General features: G+C 45.1%; 1 protein-coding gene across 46 annotated transcripts in view; it reads right to left on the bottom strand.

Moving 5' to 3' along the window:
• Tcf7l2 (transcription factor 7 like 2) overlaps nucleotides 1–17,457 on the bottom strand; it is a 183,497-nt gene that overhangs the window by 58,234 nt on the left and 107,806 nt on the right. For 9 of the 46 annotated variants that reach the window (XM_063244709.1, XM_063244714.1, XM_063244715.1 and 6 more), the window contains one exon: nucleotides 9,392–9,535. The exons of 34 other annotated variants lie outside the window; for them this stretch is intronic. In XM_063244709.1, coding sequence (XP_063100779.1) covers nucleotides 9,392–9,535 — 144 coding nt within the window. The remainder of the gene's footprint in view (nucleotides 1–9,391; nucleotides 9,536–17,457) is intronic. 3 more of the 46 variants (XM_063244710.1, XM_063244718.1, XM_063244740.1) reach the window with 1 other exon arrangement.

Below are 17,457 nucleotides of genomic sequence, written 5' to 3'. Positions count from 1 at the left end.
AAAACCACACACACAAAACAAAACAAAATTCTATGTTGCCAACTGCTGAGAGACTCAGAAGCCACAACTTCCGGTAATGAAGACTATCCCCTTCTCAACCATCATAAACCTCAGGTCTGGGCAGCATGTGTGTATCTGTGCGGACCTCCTGCAGCTGGGCCGGTACTCCTTCCACAGGACAGAGCGCAGCAAGTCAGCAGGGAGGGGGACAGCATGGCTTGGAAGTCCCCATTTGAAGCCCCAGGCTTCAGCCCCCAGTGCCCCCACATTTATTTTCAGTGGAACCAAGGGTAAATTATTTTTTTAAAAAAACTGACTCACATTTTCCCTCATGTTAAAATGAGGGGGAAAGTTGCTACCAACTGGACGGATTAAATAAGTTCTTTCAAAAAATCACTTAAAGCAGAGCCTAATATATAGTAGTTAGTGAATATGAGCTACAAATATATAAAATTGGAGTAATATTAGCTTTTCTCTCATGGGGAGTTGTAAGAGCTGAACAAGTACATTTATGAAAAGCTTCATGCACTGAGCCCTGCCCCCTCACCATCCTAACCCCAGAACCAACACTATATTCTCTCTCTTTCTACCCCTTCTTCTTGCAGTACTGGGGCACAGCCCAGGACCCTGGTCCACGCCAAGCAAGCACTCCATCACTGAACTACGTCCCCAGCCCCGTCTCTCTCCTTTTGAGGTAGGATATTTCCTTTCAAAAAAAAGGCTTATAAGGATTATGAGTTCATCATTAGACCCGAAAGAGGAAGAACAAATGGCTTCTTTCTATGGATAGAAAACCCATTAAGAAGTCTAATTATAAAGTCTTGGGGAGAGAAACATTGGAAGAGAAAAGGCCTTTCTTCTAGCTAATGTGGACCTCAACTATAACCTGATGGCCCTATCCCACACCTTGTGGCGGAAAAACTTCAGTACAACCCTTCACTGACCAATGCTCACTTCCAGCCCACATGTTAATCATGCCCAGAGGGTGGCAATAAGTTTTACTGCAGACAGTCATTTTTGTTAATGGAATTCTAAGCCCATCAGTTTTCAGCTGGGAGCATGAGAGAATGTTTCGCTGTGTTTTTCTAAAGCAAATATTTAGTGCTTTCATCTTTTAGTGCCCTAACATGCAATCTGTCACCCAAATAAAGAAAAAGCCTCCTCGTGTGGGTGTTTATAGAAATATCACATTTCCCACATCAGTCAGACAAACGGCAAGTGCGTTCAGAGTGGAGCTGATCATTTTGCATTCCGCCTTCTAGAGGCAGATCCTAGGGAACGAACCCCCACAGTTACACTTGCTCCATGTGTGAGAAAGGTATCACTGCTGGCTTCCTGAAGTGCCCCAACATTTCCATCCATCCTGAAAATAACCTTGCTTCCAGGCTACTCTGTTCTACAAGTTAGCCATGCTTGAGATGCTGTGTTTAATGTGTGGCCTTTATAAATTAAAAGTAGGGAGTAGCCATTCTTTTCTTGTCTGGAGGATACTCCCCTACAAAAGTCTATTGCCAGGAAAGAGTCCTTTCTTATGAGGAAAGGTTGTTCCCCCCCCCACCACCACCACCACCAAATTTTGGATTCTCTAACTCTACCACATTCTCAGGACTCCCTCGGCCAGGGAGGGAGAAGCAGGACAGAGGGACCCAAATGGAAAAGTCAAAGTTACTTGTGCAGGAACGAAGCAGTCACGATGCTTTTTCTCCTTTTGAAAGTGATTCTGTGCACTGAAGTGCCAGCAGGAAAGCTATGACTATGCTCTGGATGCCACCCTCCCTCTCTCCTCCCAGATCATTTCTGCTTTCTGCACCGGGTCACTGCTCCCACTTCTCAACTGGCTGCAATGGCAGGTCTCCAAGTAATTACAAAGACAGGAATTAGATTGCACAACAATTTACATGTGTGCAACTGCTGTTGCAGAGGCACCGTCTTTGGTTCACTAGAGTGTGATACTTCAGGCTGGGGACCTTCCAGGTCACCTACCATCATTTCCCAAGAGGAGGGTAAGCAGACACGTAGGGTGCTCCCCATACAAATACTCCTTCATTTCACTTTTCCCTGACGAAGCGTCAACTCTGCACAGTACCAGGGAAACAGCAGCTCTGGTGTCCCTCCACACAGCCCAGCCTGCTCTGGAACCCGAGTAGAGAAGCTCTGGTGATCCAGGTGAGCAACTCTGGTACCCTAACCTCCCAGTTCCTACTTCCGCCCAGATAATGAGCCAGGTAAGGACAGCCCAAGAGAACTGAATTGGGTGAACAGAATTCTACAGATCATGTTCCATATTCATTTTAGGTATCGTATCCAAATCTTGGTAATCAGCCCTCACATGTATGAAGGAATAATACCGAAAACTCACAGAAGAATACTGCAAAAGTCATTTTATTTCAGTCTGTTGTCTACACAGTTTGTGATGTGGTACTGTTCTCACTGTATTTTCTTTTGACCACCACCAAAATTAATTTGAATTCTAAATCCACAAGGTAGCCTAAAGAACTTGGTATGCAGGCAGGGACAGCTCAGAGTGATGAATGAAAACCCCAATGAGGCTTGCCGATGACTAACAAGCTGAGGACCAAGCCCATGGTCACTTCTCTCGTGCTGGAGAAGACCTGCAGAGGCAGCAGGGCAGAAGCTCCACGTGAAAAAGAGGAACCACATCACCACTATCCACCCAAAAGGGAAAATAATGAAAATAAACTCTGCCTCTCCCATGCCTGTTGGGCAGCAGAACAAGAAGAGCATGCATAAACGGATGGTCTGTATCCTCGCTATGGTGGCAGAAGTGATAATACAATTTAGCAAGACCCTGTCTCAAAATTTAAAAGGCACCAGAATATGGCTTAGTGTCAAGACCAGGGGCTCAATTTCCAGAACTGAAGGGAAGAAAACAAAAATTCCACCTCAGAAAAGAAACCCTGTCCTCTAACATTTTTAAATCAGGGCCACAGAAGTATATGCACAGAGTGCACGTCTGAAATCCAGACCCCTGCAGGGGACTCCATCAAGCAAGACTGCAGTGAGGAGAGACCCACAAGAACCTGGTTTAAGGATATTTTGGTGTCACAAGCAGGACAGGGCAAAGGAAAAATAAATGTCCTGTTCTCCACAGATGCAAACACTTCCCAACATGACAGCCACAAGCTCATGTCAAGACGCTGCTGTCCCCAGCTAGGAGAACAGAAGATGATTCGCCTTCCTTGCAGGATGAACAGGAGTTTCTGAGGCTAAAAGAGAGAGGTCAGGGGCCAAGAATATAGCCCAGTGGCACAATGCCTGCCTGGCAAGCGCAAGGTCCTGAGTTCAATTCCCAGTGAGAGGGAGAGAGAGAGAGAGAGAGAGCGAGCGCATAAATGGTCCTAACATCTTTCCCTTTTACCTCAACCAGCCACAAGAATTCTGGATTCTTATATGAAGGACCAGAGGACTTGTCTAAGAGAAAGAGTTATTACAAGCAAAAAACTGTACCTCTTTCTGGATATTTATGTTTCTCCTATTTTTTAGTCAAGAGAGGGCTTTCTCCTCTCCTCGGGAACAAGTGGACTTCCCATGTGTCCCACTGGCCCCTGGAGAGAACCAGGCCTGCCAGCAGCTCAGCAGCAGGAGCCCAGCTGAGTGCATAGTGATTGGACCTGCACCACCTCACCCGACCTCACCCTGCAGATCCTGTTCAACCCAAGGTCATCTCCTGCCAGTTCTGTCTTCCTACGCAGCAAGAGGCTACCACCAGGGACAAAGTGGCAATGTGGGGGACCAGGCAAGGCTTGTCAGATCAAATGACCATTGGGAAATAAACAGAGCTAGCCAGGTATCATTCAGTCACTGAGTCCTTTCCACTTACCCTGCCTCTCGTTACTTCTTTCTGTGGCCTCTTTTTGTTCCTTCTTCATCCCCAACCTTGCTTCTGGAAAGTGCTTTTTCCAAAACAGAAACATTCCTTCTGAGCACCAATGGGCCTCTACATTGGACCTTCCCAGGGAAGAGCTCTGCTCATTCTCCAGCCTGGCCACTCAGCCTGACAATGAGTATGTGTGGGTGGAGTGGCATGGGGAGATGCTGCACTTAAACAAGCACACACAGTCTGAGAGGATTTCAACAAAGAGTTAAAAACTGGGAGGTTATTCAAAGGCTGCCTCCTTCCTCATTTTCAGCCCAAGTACAAGAGGCCAGACATCAATCAGGAAAGGGGGGCTGAAACTTGGATTTGGCTCCATCAGGAACCAGATGGGGCTTCTACCACCCTGCTCCCCAAACTGAAAGAACACATAGTAAAGATTGATTTTTTTTTTAAATTGCAAATGAGCTTGAAATGGCCTTTCCAAGATATGACAGAGCCAGGGGTTTAGCTCAGCAGCACAAGGACCTGCCTGGCAAGCAGGAGGCGAGTTCAACCCCCCCCCCCCCGCCCAAGATATGACAGAGAAAACTAGAAGGCACAGAGAAAAGACAAAAAGAAATGCCACTAAGCTCACCTGTACAGTCAGCCTCACTTGTACAGTCTCTCATTAAACTAGCAGTAGTTAATGTAATAAATAACGTGCACGGGACATACTGACGAGGAAAGAGAAGAACTAAGATCCTCCATTTTACTTTTTTAATGAGAACTGCTCTTAAGAAAAATTACTAACTTAAATCCCAGAACCTGGACTAAACTGTGGTTTCCCTTTGTTTCCAAATTCTGAATGCCAGCCTCACTGACATCATTACAGAGGCTGAGGACAGGAAAAGACTCCGAGAGAGCGCGCTATGGCGCCAGAAACAGACAGACTGCCTGCCTGGGTAGATGCCTTCAGAACCACCAGTAGAAAGTACCCCCCAACACACACACCAGGCACCCTGAGAACCGACCCGGTATCTTTATTGGGCGCTGTACAGACTACGAAAGTCTTAAGGCTAATGAATACTCTCCCTTGATACAGTTTGGCCCCTTTAAAAAGTCATCTATCAGCTCAAAGAATTACAAAAGGGGAGTGTCCAAAATAATAAAGTGTGGGCACACAACACCCAAAGGCTCAAGTCTTCTCTACTAGTGACTTTTGTTGTGGGAATACAAAGAAAATGTGTGACTCATGAAGAGTGGACAAGAAGGCACCACTGAGATAAGGGCCACTGACACAGCCTACGGAGACTGGGCGGTGTGGGGTCCTACCAGGCTTGCACCCCCATCCTGCACACAGACACACTCCTTAGGAGTCCCCCCTTCCCACCCGGCACACCAGCTCAACAACTAGGAGACAAGTGTACCGAGTGACATGAAAACCATTCACAGGGACGTCTCCTTCCAGCCTAAGACATCAGGAACAACATGGGAAATGTGGCACAGAACATTCTCCAGACCTGCAGTCCGTTACACTGGCAGCATAGTTAATCAGTGGAGAACGTTCGTGCACTTCTTGAACCAGGAAGACTTTCAAGAAGGAGCTTTGCAAACAGCAAAAGAAAAGGAAGAAATGAAATGTTACAGAGGTCCCTGCTGGTTCATTTTCAGACAGAAAGATCCAGGACTATACAAGGAATTCATAGGCCACAGACATCATGATGGCATTACAGAATGTTCCAGAATCATCTTACCTGCACCACTGTCAACTGATGGCCTCTGCCAACTGCTCTGACAGTGAAACTCAGACCCATCTGTGTTTTTGGGTGACAGGCAAACTACCAAAGGATAGCAACTGCTAGAATGGAAACCAGTAACACACACAACGTTAGAGGAAATATGTCAAAACATGAACTTTGCCTTTAGAGGTATTTTTACTGTTTTGCTCACCTTGCTATTAATCGGGGTAAGGGGCCAAATGAAAAGTCCCAGTTTAGCAGAATACTAGCTAACCCAGCATTATAATGCAACGGTTTATATATTAGCAAAAACTTCCCTTGTAACACACTACACTGTGTAAATCCAGATTTTCCATACGTAACATGTACTGAAAAATAAAGTACCCAGGAAATGAAGTAATATCTGTATTTGTTTCAAATGACTAACAAGCAAAAATAAGGTTTTGGCCATGGTGCCATGCTTTTTAGAAATCAAGACATATAATAAGCCACAGATTTATAGGATGTGGTCTAATAAACCTAAGAAAAGTTTCATTTCCTCTTACCAAACTGGTTAACTCCCTGTCTATGTGACTAGCTTTGCAAATTTAGCAGAAGTCTCTTTTTTCCCTTAAATTTATAGGCTGAGAGGTTAATGAACAAGTAGCAGCAATAATGTGCCCCCTTTTGAAAACACAGACACATACGCCTAAAAATTAAATAAAAACAGGCTCAACAGCAGCAAAAGGGTGGGTCAACCAAAAAATGAGAGGGGACAGAAAGTACCATCTTGCTCACCCAAAGCCGCTGAGCAGGAAAAGTTTACAGAAACCCTGAAGAGGAAGGAAGCCTGGAATAAGGGAAGGGTCAGACAAAGAACTTTTTACAAATCGGTTTGCAAGTATTTCAGTGGAAACGTATTGACTAAGCAATTACAGGAAAAAACATTTTCTTTCTTATCTGAATGTGGTTGTGCCTTGGGTCACACCCTATTATTGTCACTATTGGCCGTGTTAATAGCCCCAATGCAGCGGGTTTGTGTGGCTAGCTTTAAAATGTACATGAATAGCTAACTAGAAAGTGAGTCATGCTTGCCCAGGTGGATATTGACTTTCTTAGTCATATTTACTCAACTAGTCTACCAGTCTGAATTCCTAGAGAAAGAGACCTCAAAGGTTAGAACCCAGCTGCACTGCAAGGAAAGGAGGAGGAACAATGAATGTTAAAATGGATGGGGCAGAGGGTTTCCCAAATGTGAAACACGAAAACTAAAACACTGGATGTTCTGAATCAAGAGTTCCCTCCCAGTAAAGAAGGCCAGATGCCAAACAGGATCAAAGGCATTCTCCTTCAGCAAGTGGAAGACCAGTGATACAGAAGGCTCGGAGCCACAGGCAACAGCCGTGCATTGGGGTGATCTGACCCAAGTTGCTTAATCTCTTGGTGGCTCAGTTATCTTGTTTGTGAAACAGAAATAACTCATACAGGTCCCTTCTTCAGGTTTTTGCTCAGTTTGGAAGAGTTAATACAGTGGTACAAATCTATTAGCACCTGCACTATAGGAACCTGGTGTTAAATGTCAAGGGATTTCCCTAGATACCCAGGACAACAAGCCTGGCTTGTATCCCCACATACTCCGTTCTTACAGATCCAGGAATTGCATTACAGAGGAGCAAGACCTTGCCAAAGAGGTGACAGAAGGTTCAGCTCAAAACTGGTTCTCCTGGCTGCCAGTCATGTACTTTTCACCTTGCTCCCCAGGGGCACATCTAGCACACTCCTGTGTGATGGGGATCTGTACGCCCGTGAAATTCCTGAAATAGTGAGGACATACATCCACGAAGACACTGGAGGCAGGAGCTGCTGCACAACTATGCTGACATGTGATGGTACAGTCAGCGTGCAGGTTACGGGGAATCCGGCTGGTCCTACGCCACTGTGATCTCAGCTCTCTACCCAAGCACTCACTTTATACATAGCTCATGTGGCAGGGAAACTGAGGCACAGAACAGTCAGTATAGTGCACAAGCTGGTACAGTGGTGGGGTGTCTCTGTGTCCAGCCTGTGCACAGTTTATATTCAGGCCTCATGTAGAATGGTAGCATTTTGGGCTTCCCTTGGGAGATGTTTCTCTGTCCTAAAGATAAGGCTGAGAAATGTTCGCCATCACTGGCGCCAGGGAACTAATCAGCTCCTGCCGATCTTGAGTTATAAGGAAGAAATCCAATCTTTCTGTTTCAGTTTCCTCATTATCAAATGGGTACCTAGTTCTTCTTTATCGCCCTCCTAACTCTGACCAGAGATTAATGAGTTAGCATTTGCCAGGTCCTGGTAGGTGAACAGCCTTCTACCCCTAATGGCTGGCATGAACAGCCATTCTCAGTAAGAGCTGACCAGGGAGAGGCTGTGGAAGAAAATCTCCCAGCAGGCATAGGGACTGCTGAGGGGCCTCTCTGCTCCGCGAGGTCCCTGCCAGTTACGCATGCACATACATGCTCACTCCAGGCCATCAGGGGCAAGTACAGCCACATACAGGCACAGTCACAAACAAGAGAGCAGAAATTCAGAAGAACTGAAGACCCTAGAACTGTCTTGCATTTTTATTCCCATCTGGCTTCTCTAGACTACAGGGTTTCCATAGGACATAAATACATGAGTTACTAGCTGGAAGTAACACACATGAAAATACAGAAAGGTCATCTTAGTGTTCTACCAAGTGAGACGGAAACACAAACAGTTATCAAGCACAAATCCCATTTCAACATTTTTAAAGATTAACACACACGAAGGACTAGAAAGATAGGCGCCCAAATATTAAGAGATTATCCGCAGATATGAAGGTATGGGGCATATATTTTCTTCCATGTACCTTATATCACATGTTCCTTAGTTCTGTTAAATGGCTTTTAACTACTCCTTAAACTACAACATACTTAAGGGTGATTTATTCCAAAGGTCTCTGCCAACTGGAGAAACCACATTTTCAGCCCCAGTAGCCCTAGCACATAGCACTGCACCTAATGGAATACAATAAATGTTTTTAAAAGACAGACACTTTACTAATTTGCTCATGAATATTCACTTTTCTTTAAAAAAAAAAAGACAAACATTAGTACTAAGCCATTTTCTGTTTAAATCTCAGGGTCACTTTTTTATCTGCATTGACTTTTGCTTTCTTGGAGATAAAAGCATGTTCTAGATGTTCTTTATTCTTTGGGACTACTAATTTGAAGAGAACTATCACTCGCAAGCACAGAGCAGTGTGGGGTATGGATGCTGCATTGAATTATTTAAGGAAAATTAACAATGCTTCCTCTCCTTGGAGAGCATCATTGTGAGCAAAGGCATTCGTGGCTGCCTCCGGGAGGCATCCTTATGGAGGAGGAGTGAGCGTTTTCAGCACCATGAGTTTTAAAAGAAAAATCTCTTGAGTTCTAAATTACTAATAATAAAGGCAAAGTTGAGGCAGGAACTTCCCTTCCACTGGGAGCTATAAAGAGTCCTAGGAAATTACTTCCTGGGGGTCAAGTTTAATGGGATACCACGCTGCTCATCATTCTCACGGAAGCCCTCGTGTGACACTGGATCATGTGGCCTTTTATGGAGAGCCGGGCACCTTGAACGCACAGTAGCACACCTCCACCCTCTTCTGTAAACTGACATTTTTATAGTTATGATATCCCTACTGGCGGTCAGTACAGCCAGACATCATGGCACCAGAGATGACAGTGACCCAATGAGAACTCTAGGATGGTGGCAGGTGGATAGGTCCTGCCCTGGCACAGGGCACCCTTTGGATGGGCGGTTCCGTTTCAGAGCTAGCTCATCTCATACCGTCATTATGCTCCAGACCTACCTCCAAACACCAGGGCTCCCCAACCTTTTGTGAGGAGTGGCTCCTTTTCATGTCCCTGAAGACTTGAGTGCTGACAGTGAAGTCTGAGGGGGGGTAGAAGTGCTGACAGTCATGTCCCTGAGTGCAGCAAGGGAGGGGGCTCTGCTGCCAGGAAGAAAGGGGAACAGAGTGAGGCTTGGGAGAGGACCGTGATCACCAAGGCATACCGTCCCCAGCCTGACTTCCTGCCCTAGCCCACAATTCTGTGCAAGCTCCAAACAATGAAGATCACAGTTCCCCACACGAACCCACAGCTCTTCCACCTCCCTGCTGTGTAGGGTCAGCGGGGCACCTCAAACAAAGCTCCTCATGTGGCCTTCCTGCAGGGCCCAGTCGTCCTGTGACTCTCCTGACAAATGTGACTGTCCCTGCCTCTGAGTCTCCAGAATCACCGAGCTGATGCCCTTCTGCAACTTACCTTACTGATTCTTCTATTAGCCTGAACCATGTGAAACTGCCAACCTCTACCCTGAAAGACTGTTAACTGCATATGGGTCCACTCAATACTCGAGCTCTTGGTAGACAGGACACGTCTTTTTTTGTGTGTGGCTACACCACCATCTCGGAACCCCTTGCAAGGCTCAACAGCACACACTGAGGGTGCTCAGAAAGTAAGTGATTGAATGGGATTTGAAGGCAACTAGAACCCTATCCCAAGAGCTGTGAGACGGTACCCATTGCCTCCTTTATCCTGGGCCCTAGATGAGAATGTGGTTCTTGGGAGTGCTGTGCCCATTTCACAGAGGAGGAAACTGACTCAGAGACGTTAAGGAGCATGCCCAAGGTCACATAGCTAGTACCAGTAGAGGAGGATAGAAACCATGTTTGAGTCAATTCAGAAACGGCTGCTGTGTAAACCTGATTGCCTGCCCTATGCTTACCATGGTTCTACATACAGAGTGGGTAATTTAGGAGTCAATGTAGGGATGTAAAGAATGACCTGGGGTCCAAGAGGTGCTATTTCTCAAACAAGAAACAGCATCTTAGTGTTCCTTAATAAAAAAATTAAAAAGAAGAAAAGAAAATGCCCATGCCCTTTATGGTTCATCATAAAAGATATGTCTCCTCTCCTCTGAGTCTTGCAAATTTTTATAGCGAGAGGAGTCAGAGCAGCGTGTGGTGATGGTGCACAGCCCAGCACCAGGGGAGGCTGAGGCAAGAGAACTGCAAATTCAAGTCAGCTCAGGCAATTTATTTGAAATCCTATCTCGAAATTAAAAAATAAAATAAAATAAAAAGAAACTGGGTGCTAGGTTCAACCCTCGGTGTCATCAAAAGGGAAAAAACATAGTAAGAGTCCAGCCAGCTGGCACACACCCATAATCCTAGCTACTGGGGAGGCGGAAGCAGGATTGCCAAGTTCAAGGACAGCCCTGGACTAAGCACACAGAGTCTTAAAGTTAAGTTACAAAGGTCTGGTGGTATAACTAAGCACTCCCTGGGTTCAATATCCAGTCCCACCAAAAAATAAAACTAGAAAATTTAAAAATTAAAAAATACACATACACATACACACATACCACATACATATAAAGGAAAAGTCCGTAACAACTATTTTATCCTTTTTAATCCTGAGTGATAATTTAGGACTAAGTATATGAGACTGAATACAAAACACAGTATCTTCTATGTTCTGCTAGTCACTATGGGAACTATCGGAATGAACACAGTGGGTACAGATGCCTCTGTGTGAAGGAAGAACAGACTCCTGGAACACTCTGCATGGTCACCATAGCATTTGGTCTTCTAAAGTAGACGAAAGTCACACACAGACACAGTGTGCTGTCCGAATGAGGGGAGCACGCTGCCTGAACTTGGGCCACTCTAGGGCCTCTGCTAGTTGCAGTTTTGGGAGCCACTAGCAGCCAGCGGTCCAGGAATTTGCCCCTGGAGGGGCTGCCCTGTGACTCACCCTGCGGTCTCCCCTCTCAGCTCAGGAAGCAGAGAGCCCATCCCCGGCCAATCTCCACATCGCTCACTGGAGAACAGATGAGAGTCAGGAGGCAGACGGGCCCTCAGCCCGACTTTACAACTCAGGTGGGCCCACCCTGCCCAGCTGCAGCCGTGACTCACCGAGTGCCACCCTCAAAGGCAGCGTGGTTCAACTTCCAACTATTTCTGGCAGAAACCCAGCAACACAGAGTTTTCATTCTTGTCTATTCTTTGTTTCCTAACAGTGCTAGAAGCAAAGAAGCAAGGTTCCCCAAGGGCAAGTGCCACAGAAGAGTCTGGAAACGAACACAGCCAAGGTTTGCTATAGACCTCTTGGGACTGGAGACAGAACCCTGGGCCTCCACACTAAGCATCATCTCCAGCCCTTTAAAAAAGAAAATTATTTATTTTTGAGACAGGGGCTTGCTTGAATTACTAAACTCTCCAGACTGGGCTTGAATTTGCCACCCTCCTGCCTCTGCCTCCCAGAGCTCTGGGATTGCAGGAATGCAGCACCTCAGCATCTGTTTCATCTTGACTATCGCCCCCAGCCATTCCCTTAAGGCCTGCACTCTTATAGGGGCAGCTGCACACACATACCCTCCAGAGAGATTTAGACAGACTCTTCTATGCCTAGGGACCCAGGACCCACACAGCCAAATGTATGAGTCACAGCCACCAATCCTACCAGCTCTGAACTTATAGAATGTGCCTTATCCCCACCTCTTCTAAAGGGCCTACTCTGCTTTTCCCTTAATTTTAATATCCTTTCGCATTTCTAATCCCTTGGTAGAATAAAAAAAGTCTTATAAAGCAAGCACTTCGTATTTCTATAGAGTATATAGGATAGCCTATAAAAATTCATATGTGTATGCGTTTACAACTGTAAAATCGTTTTGTACTTCAAGAACTGTAACTGTGCCTAAGCACGAGAAGCATCAACAGATTCTAAAGATTATGAAGCTGACATCTGCCGAGTTTTCGCTCAGCACTCATTCATAGCTCTGCTGGTAACAATAACCTGAAACTTAGGAGTCACTTCCTTTACTCAAGACATGTAGCTTTGGTGGACAGGACTTCTCCTCAGCTCCAGGGGTGGGCAGTATACTCAGTGCAAGCCCATTCAACACACGGTCCTGGTTCGGAATCAAGGTAACAGACACAAGGAAACCATTCTGAATTTGAAAACATCTCTATACAATGAGCCAGCTTGAGGACAGCAGAGCCAGCAGCTGGTGGGATGCAATCCTGATACAGAGGCCCCTGGATCCAGCCAGACCCCATGTCTCCCATCCCTGGATCTTTCAGTTTATGGATCAATATTCACATTTTCTCAGGTCAGTGTGAACTGAGTTCTACAAGACAGGGAGGAATTAAGACTGGAGCAGTCTACTCACTTTTGTCAGACTGTCTCCATAGTCATCCATTCACAAATCAAGTGGAATGTGGAAAAACACTGGAACTGTTCCAGGAGAAGGTAAATTAAAGCCCTATGAGTTCTCTGCTCCTGACAGCAGCAGGGGACTAGAGTTGGTGCCCAGAATTTCTTAAAATACAAATGTAACTTATGGCCAGTATCTGCAAATGGAGGAGAGGGACCTTCAGTGGCCTCACCTGACATCCTCCAGGCCCTGCTTCTCTTCTCTAGAGTCAAAACCACTGGTGACAGTGACCTAGTAGATGCAGGAAACAGAGGTCACAAATCTTGGGCAGTGTTAAAATCTGCCCTCTGGCTTATTTGCAGACAAGAGTTGTGCTTCCTCTGGGGAAGGTGAGATAACAAGGCTCTATCATGCCAGAAAGGAGGCAAGCAAGAGGGGCTGGAAGGTGACAGCCTCCTGGACAGCTCAGTCCTGTGACACAGTGTTAACCCAATCTGCCCACGGGCACACAGGTCAAGAGTCTTGGCCTGCCACCATAAAGTTGGAGCAATACATTACACTACCCAGCTTCCTTATAAGCTTACTGCCCTGCAACAAGCAGTGGGGCGGCCCCCAAAGGTACCACAACAGAAAGGGGCCCAATGGGCTGCAAAGGATAACTTGCTCTGCCAGAAAAATAAAGAAATAAAGCAGAAGTATAGAAAAAAGAGCTGGAAAGCATTTAGGAAAGAAAAAACTTCTAAAAACACAAATGTACCCAGAGGTTTTAAAAAATACATAAATAATAAACACTCCGTATGAAAGATTAGTATCACCCAGAGTAAAACTGGCAAACAGCTGTTGATTACTGGAAGAATCTATACTGGACCAGGAGGCAGGAAGAAAAGGGCTGACGTTTTTGTGTTTTGCCTCAGTGCAGTGCCCAGTTTCACGCATTCTGTAATTGACCATAGTGTGCCCAGTTATTTGGTCAAACATTGTGAGGGTGTCCTGGATTTAACACTTGAGTGGATAGGCTAGCAAAGCAGACTGAGCTCTCCAGTGTGAGGATTGAATTGAAGGTTTCAATAGACAAGAAAGTGATCCTCAAATAAGCTAGTACCTTTGAGCTGGGACACCCACTCTTCTTGCTCTAGAATAGACTAAAATAACACCTCTTCCTGGGTCTCAAGCTACCCCAACTAACCCCAAGCCATGGACTCTACTGGGTCTCCTACCTGCCAACTATAGATCATAGGACTTTTCAGCCTCCATAATCACATGGGCTAGTTTCCTGTCTAACCCCCTTTGATATCATCTGCATATCCAGCCTATTATTGGTTCTGCATCTTTGGAGACCCCTAGTGCACCTGGGGTGAATGCTATGTGCATTTCCTCCTCCATAGTAAGAGGAAAACGATTATTCATGGGTCTCTGAATGAGATATGAATTTTAAAATGCATTGAGTCTTATGAATCATCTAATCTAAATCTTTCTTCAAGATTTGATCCCTGAAACCCAGAATTTGAAAAACAAGAGACTTTAGGGTTATAGGCAGACCATGAAAAAAAATTTCTTTTGAAAAATGGTATGTCGGGCCAAGGAATTAGCTCAGCAGCATAAGTGCCTGCCGTTCAAGCATACAGTCATGAGTTCGATCCTCAGTACCAAAAAGAAAAAAGAAAAATGCTATGACTTTGGAAGAATAAGGAATCAAAATGAAAGAAAGATGATGACAAGGCCATTACACTAAAAAAGCAAATTAGTAAACTGACAATTTTCTAAATTTGGTGAAAGGGTAAAATCCTCACATTTATCATTTACTCGTGTGTGTGTGTGTGTGTGTGTGTGTGTGTGTGTGTGCGCGCGCATGTACACACAAGCAAAGATACTAAAAAACATGCAATAGCAACCATTCAAACAAGCAAACCTCCCCCAACAAATCACATCTTGGAGAAAGTCCTTACAGGTCATGCTGATCTGGCTTCAAGCGCCATGGATAATTCTTACCCTGGATGATGGTGAGGTAACTGACGAGAACTAATTATACTTGAAACATGTTGTCTAACAACTATAAGCAGGAGCAAAGAAAAGGTACTCAGGGCTCCAGGCAAGCTATCATTTTCCTCTGAAAATAAGCTCAGTTCTTCCCCAAACCAGAATACAATCACTGACATGGCAAATGCAAGCCACATTTTTTTTCTTTTTGGGTCAACATAATTTTTTAAAATGTGAACATGCATGAGTAGGTATGAGGAAAGCAAAGACAGTGGGCAAAGTCCTAGAGTCAGGAATGACCACTGCCACTCCTTCCCACATCCACGTCCTCTCACTCAGCAACCCTGCTGAGGGGTCCGCTGGCACAGAATCACCATGGAGTCACAAGGGTTGCGAAAACAAAATGCAGGGCCAGGGATTTAGGTTAGCGGCACAAGTACCTGTCTGGCAAGTGCAAGGTCATGAGTTCAATCCCCGGAACAAGACAGAAGGAGGGAGGGAGGGAGGGAGGGAGGGAGGGAGGGAGGGAGGAAGGAAGGAAGGAAGGAAGGAAGGAAGGAAGGAAGGAAGGAAGCAGAGAGGGAGGGAGGGGAGGAGGGAGGGGAGGAGGGAGGGAGAAAGAGAGACAGAGAAAGAGAGACAGACAGAAAAAATCTGTATCTTGACATTCAAGGACCTTGACTTAGACATGACAAAAGGCGGAACCAAGCACAAACGGTGCTAATACTTAGTCCACCTTTACACCTCCTTTATGAGACACTCTGCACCCATCCTCAATTATGAAGAGACGCAGATGTGGGGCCCCACGCCACTATTCCCTACCAATCAGCTGTGAGCCCTGACCCCCAGGGACTGTCTGCTCCCTCACAAGGGCCCTGGTAGCTGTGCACCTTTAAGAGTCCTGCCCACCCTGGTTGATGCCCACATACAAACATGGGCGCCATCGGACTCCTCAACCTTCCAGGTCCACAAGCACGTGCCTCCTTCCCTCTGGATGTGGCCATCAGGCAACGAGACAGTATCTTTACTGAAGTAAGTTATATTCAAGGAGAAAAGGTGACATACAGCCAAGACTGATTTTACTAGATAAATGCTCTATACAGCCAAGGAAACTACACTTGAGGAAAAATGCATGAGTGGGAATTGGCGGCATCTTTTTAAATGGTGCTTACCAGGTAAAACAAACTGTGAGCTTGCTCCTCTCTCTTTTTGGATAAAATTTCTACTACCAGATACTGAGAAGTTGGAAATGAAATATATTGTTTATCATAGTATCATCAACAATGAAGGAAAGGTAGATACCAAAAAATTGAAGGGAATAAAGGAAAGAGGAGGAGGAAAGTCAGTGGAATAATTCTGAATGAAGGAAATGCTTTCACTTCTCAAATTCACACCAGCAGTATATTTGGTCTAAACGTGAAGGCCAAGACTTTACTGGGATAAAAGGTGAAGAACTAAAGTGGTTAACATTTTTATCCAGACTTGGGATGTCAGCCAAAGCGTGCAAAAAATAATGAGTAAAGTCCTAACAGACCTGGCTGAAGTCCTTTATAGAAGGCAGACAAATTTCAGGGACACCCATCTACCATAGACAACACACCGCATGACCCCACCCCCAGTTTCCTGCGACACTGAGGAGGCACAAAGTGACCTTAAGCAGAGAAAAAATGAAGCTTCTCCCTAAATCCTTCATAGGCATCATTTCCATGGAACTGAGGGTCCCTATCCTTAACAGGGTCACCTCTCCAAACAAGCAGAGTGCTAGCAAGCTCATGAAAAACCATGCTCATCAATGACTTGGAGAGAGTAGGAACTGATTCTCACGTTCAAGCCCATCTTGTAAGCTCATGTACCTTAATTACCAAGGACAAGCTACGTATGAAAGAAGTGGAGGAAGACCCTTGCTTCCAAGAACCATGGGCTGTGGAAAGCTTTATGAATCCATCTAATAAACTCAACATTATGCTGTGCTTTTAACAAGACTTTTGCTAGAGGGAAGTTCCTTCTTGGAGCAAGCTCTGGTATATATTATGAACAGAACTAGGCAGAATCACCAGGCCAAAAAGGCCAGGAATCTGATTAGGACTTGTGATGTCTATCCCACAATCCCTGAACCAAGAGGTAGTAAAGACAACACAGGCTGGGAGTGTTGGGTATCTTATTTACCTCTCAAGAATTTAGATGTTTTGCAAAAGAAAGCATATTGATAAGCAGCAGCACCTTCCTCCCCCTACCAGTGGGAATCAAATGTTTTAACAAGCAAATAGTGGGTTTCTAGAACAATCTTAAAATTTCTCCTGAGAATGTTTTCATAATTTGCATCTTGCTAGCCACAGGAACCCCAATGAGTTCTTCCTTCTCATTTCTACTAACCAATTATTAGATAGTAACATACAATTTTTCTGTTAATATGCTTCCTGACATCAAACTCCAGAGGCTCTTCGTGGTATAATAACTGAATAGTTGTGCAAACAAGGGCTAATTTATGAGAAAATGTTACGTAAACCTCATCGGGTATTTATGAAAACAAGCTATTTTGGCTAAAATGCACCTCAGACATTAAATTTATTGCATAAAAACATACTAAATTGAAATTTTTTTTAGTTTTTTCTAGACATTATGAATAAAGGAATCACCTTGTTAGGATATAAAGATAGACTCAAGAGCAATGGATTCCCACAGACAGGATGAATCCTGATCCTGATCCTGCCTCATTTACAATGTGTCCAGCTCCAT

This window comes from Cavia porcellus, unplaced genomic scaffold (genome assembly GCF_034190915.1).
Source record: "Cavia porcellus strain 051 isolate PalLab524CR breed Dunkin Hartley unplaced genomic scaffold, mCavPor4.1 scaffold_2, whole genome shotgun sequence".
Classification (NCBI taxonomy): domain Eukaryota; kingdom Metazoa; phylum Chordata; class Mammalia; order Rodentia; family Caviidae; genus Cavia; species Cavia porcellus.
The sequence above is the reverse complement of the archived record's forward strand: the minus strand, read 5'-3'. Positions and strand labels throughout refer to the sequence as shown.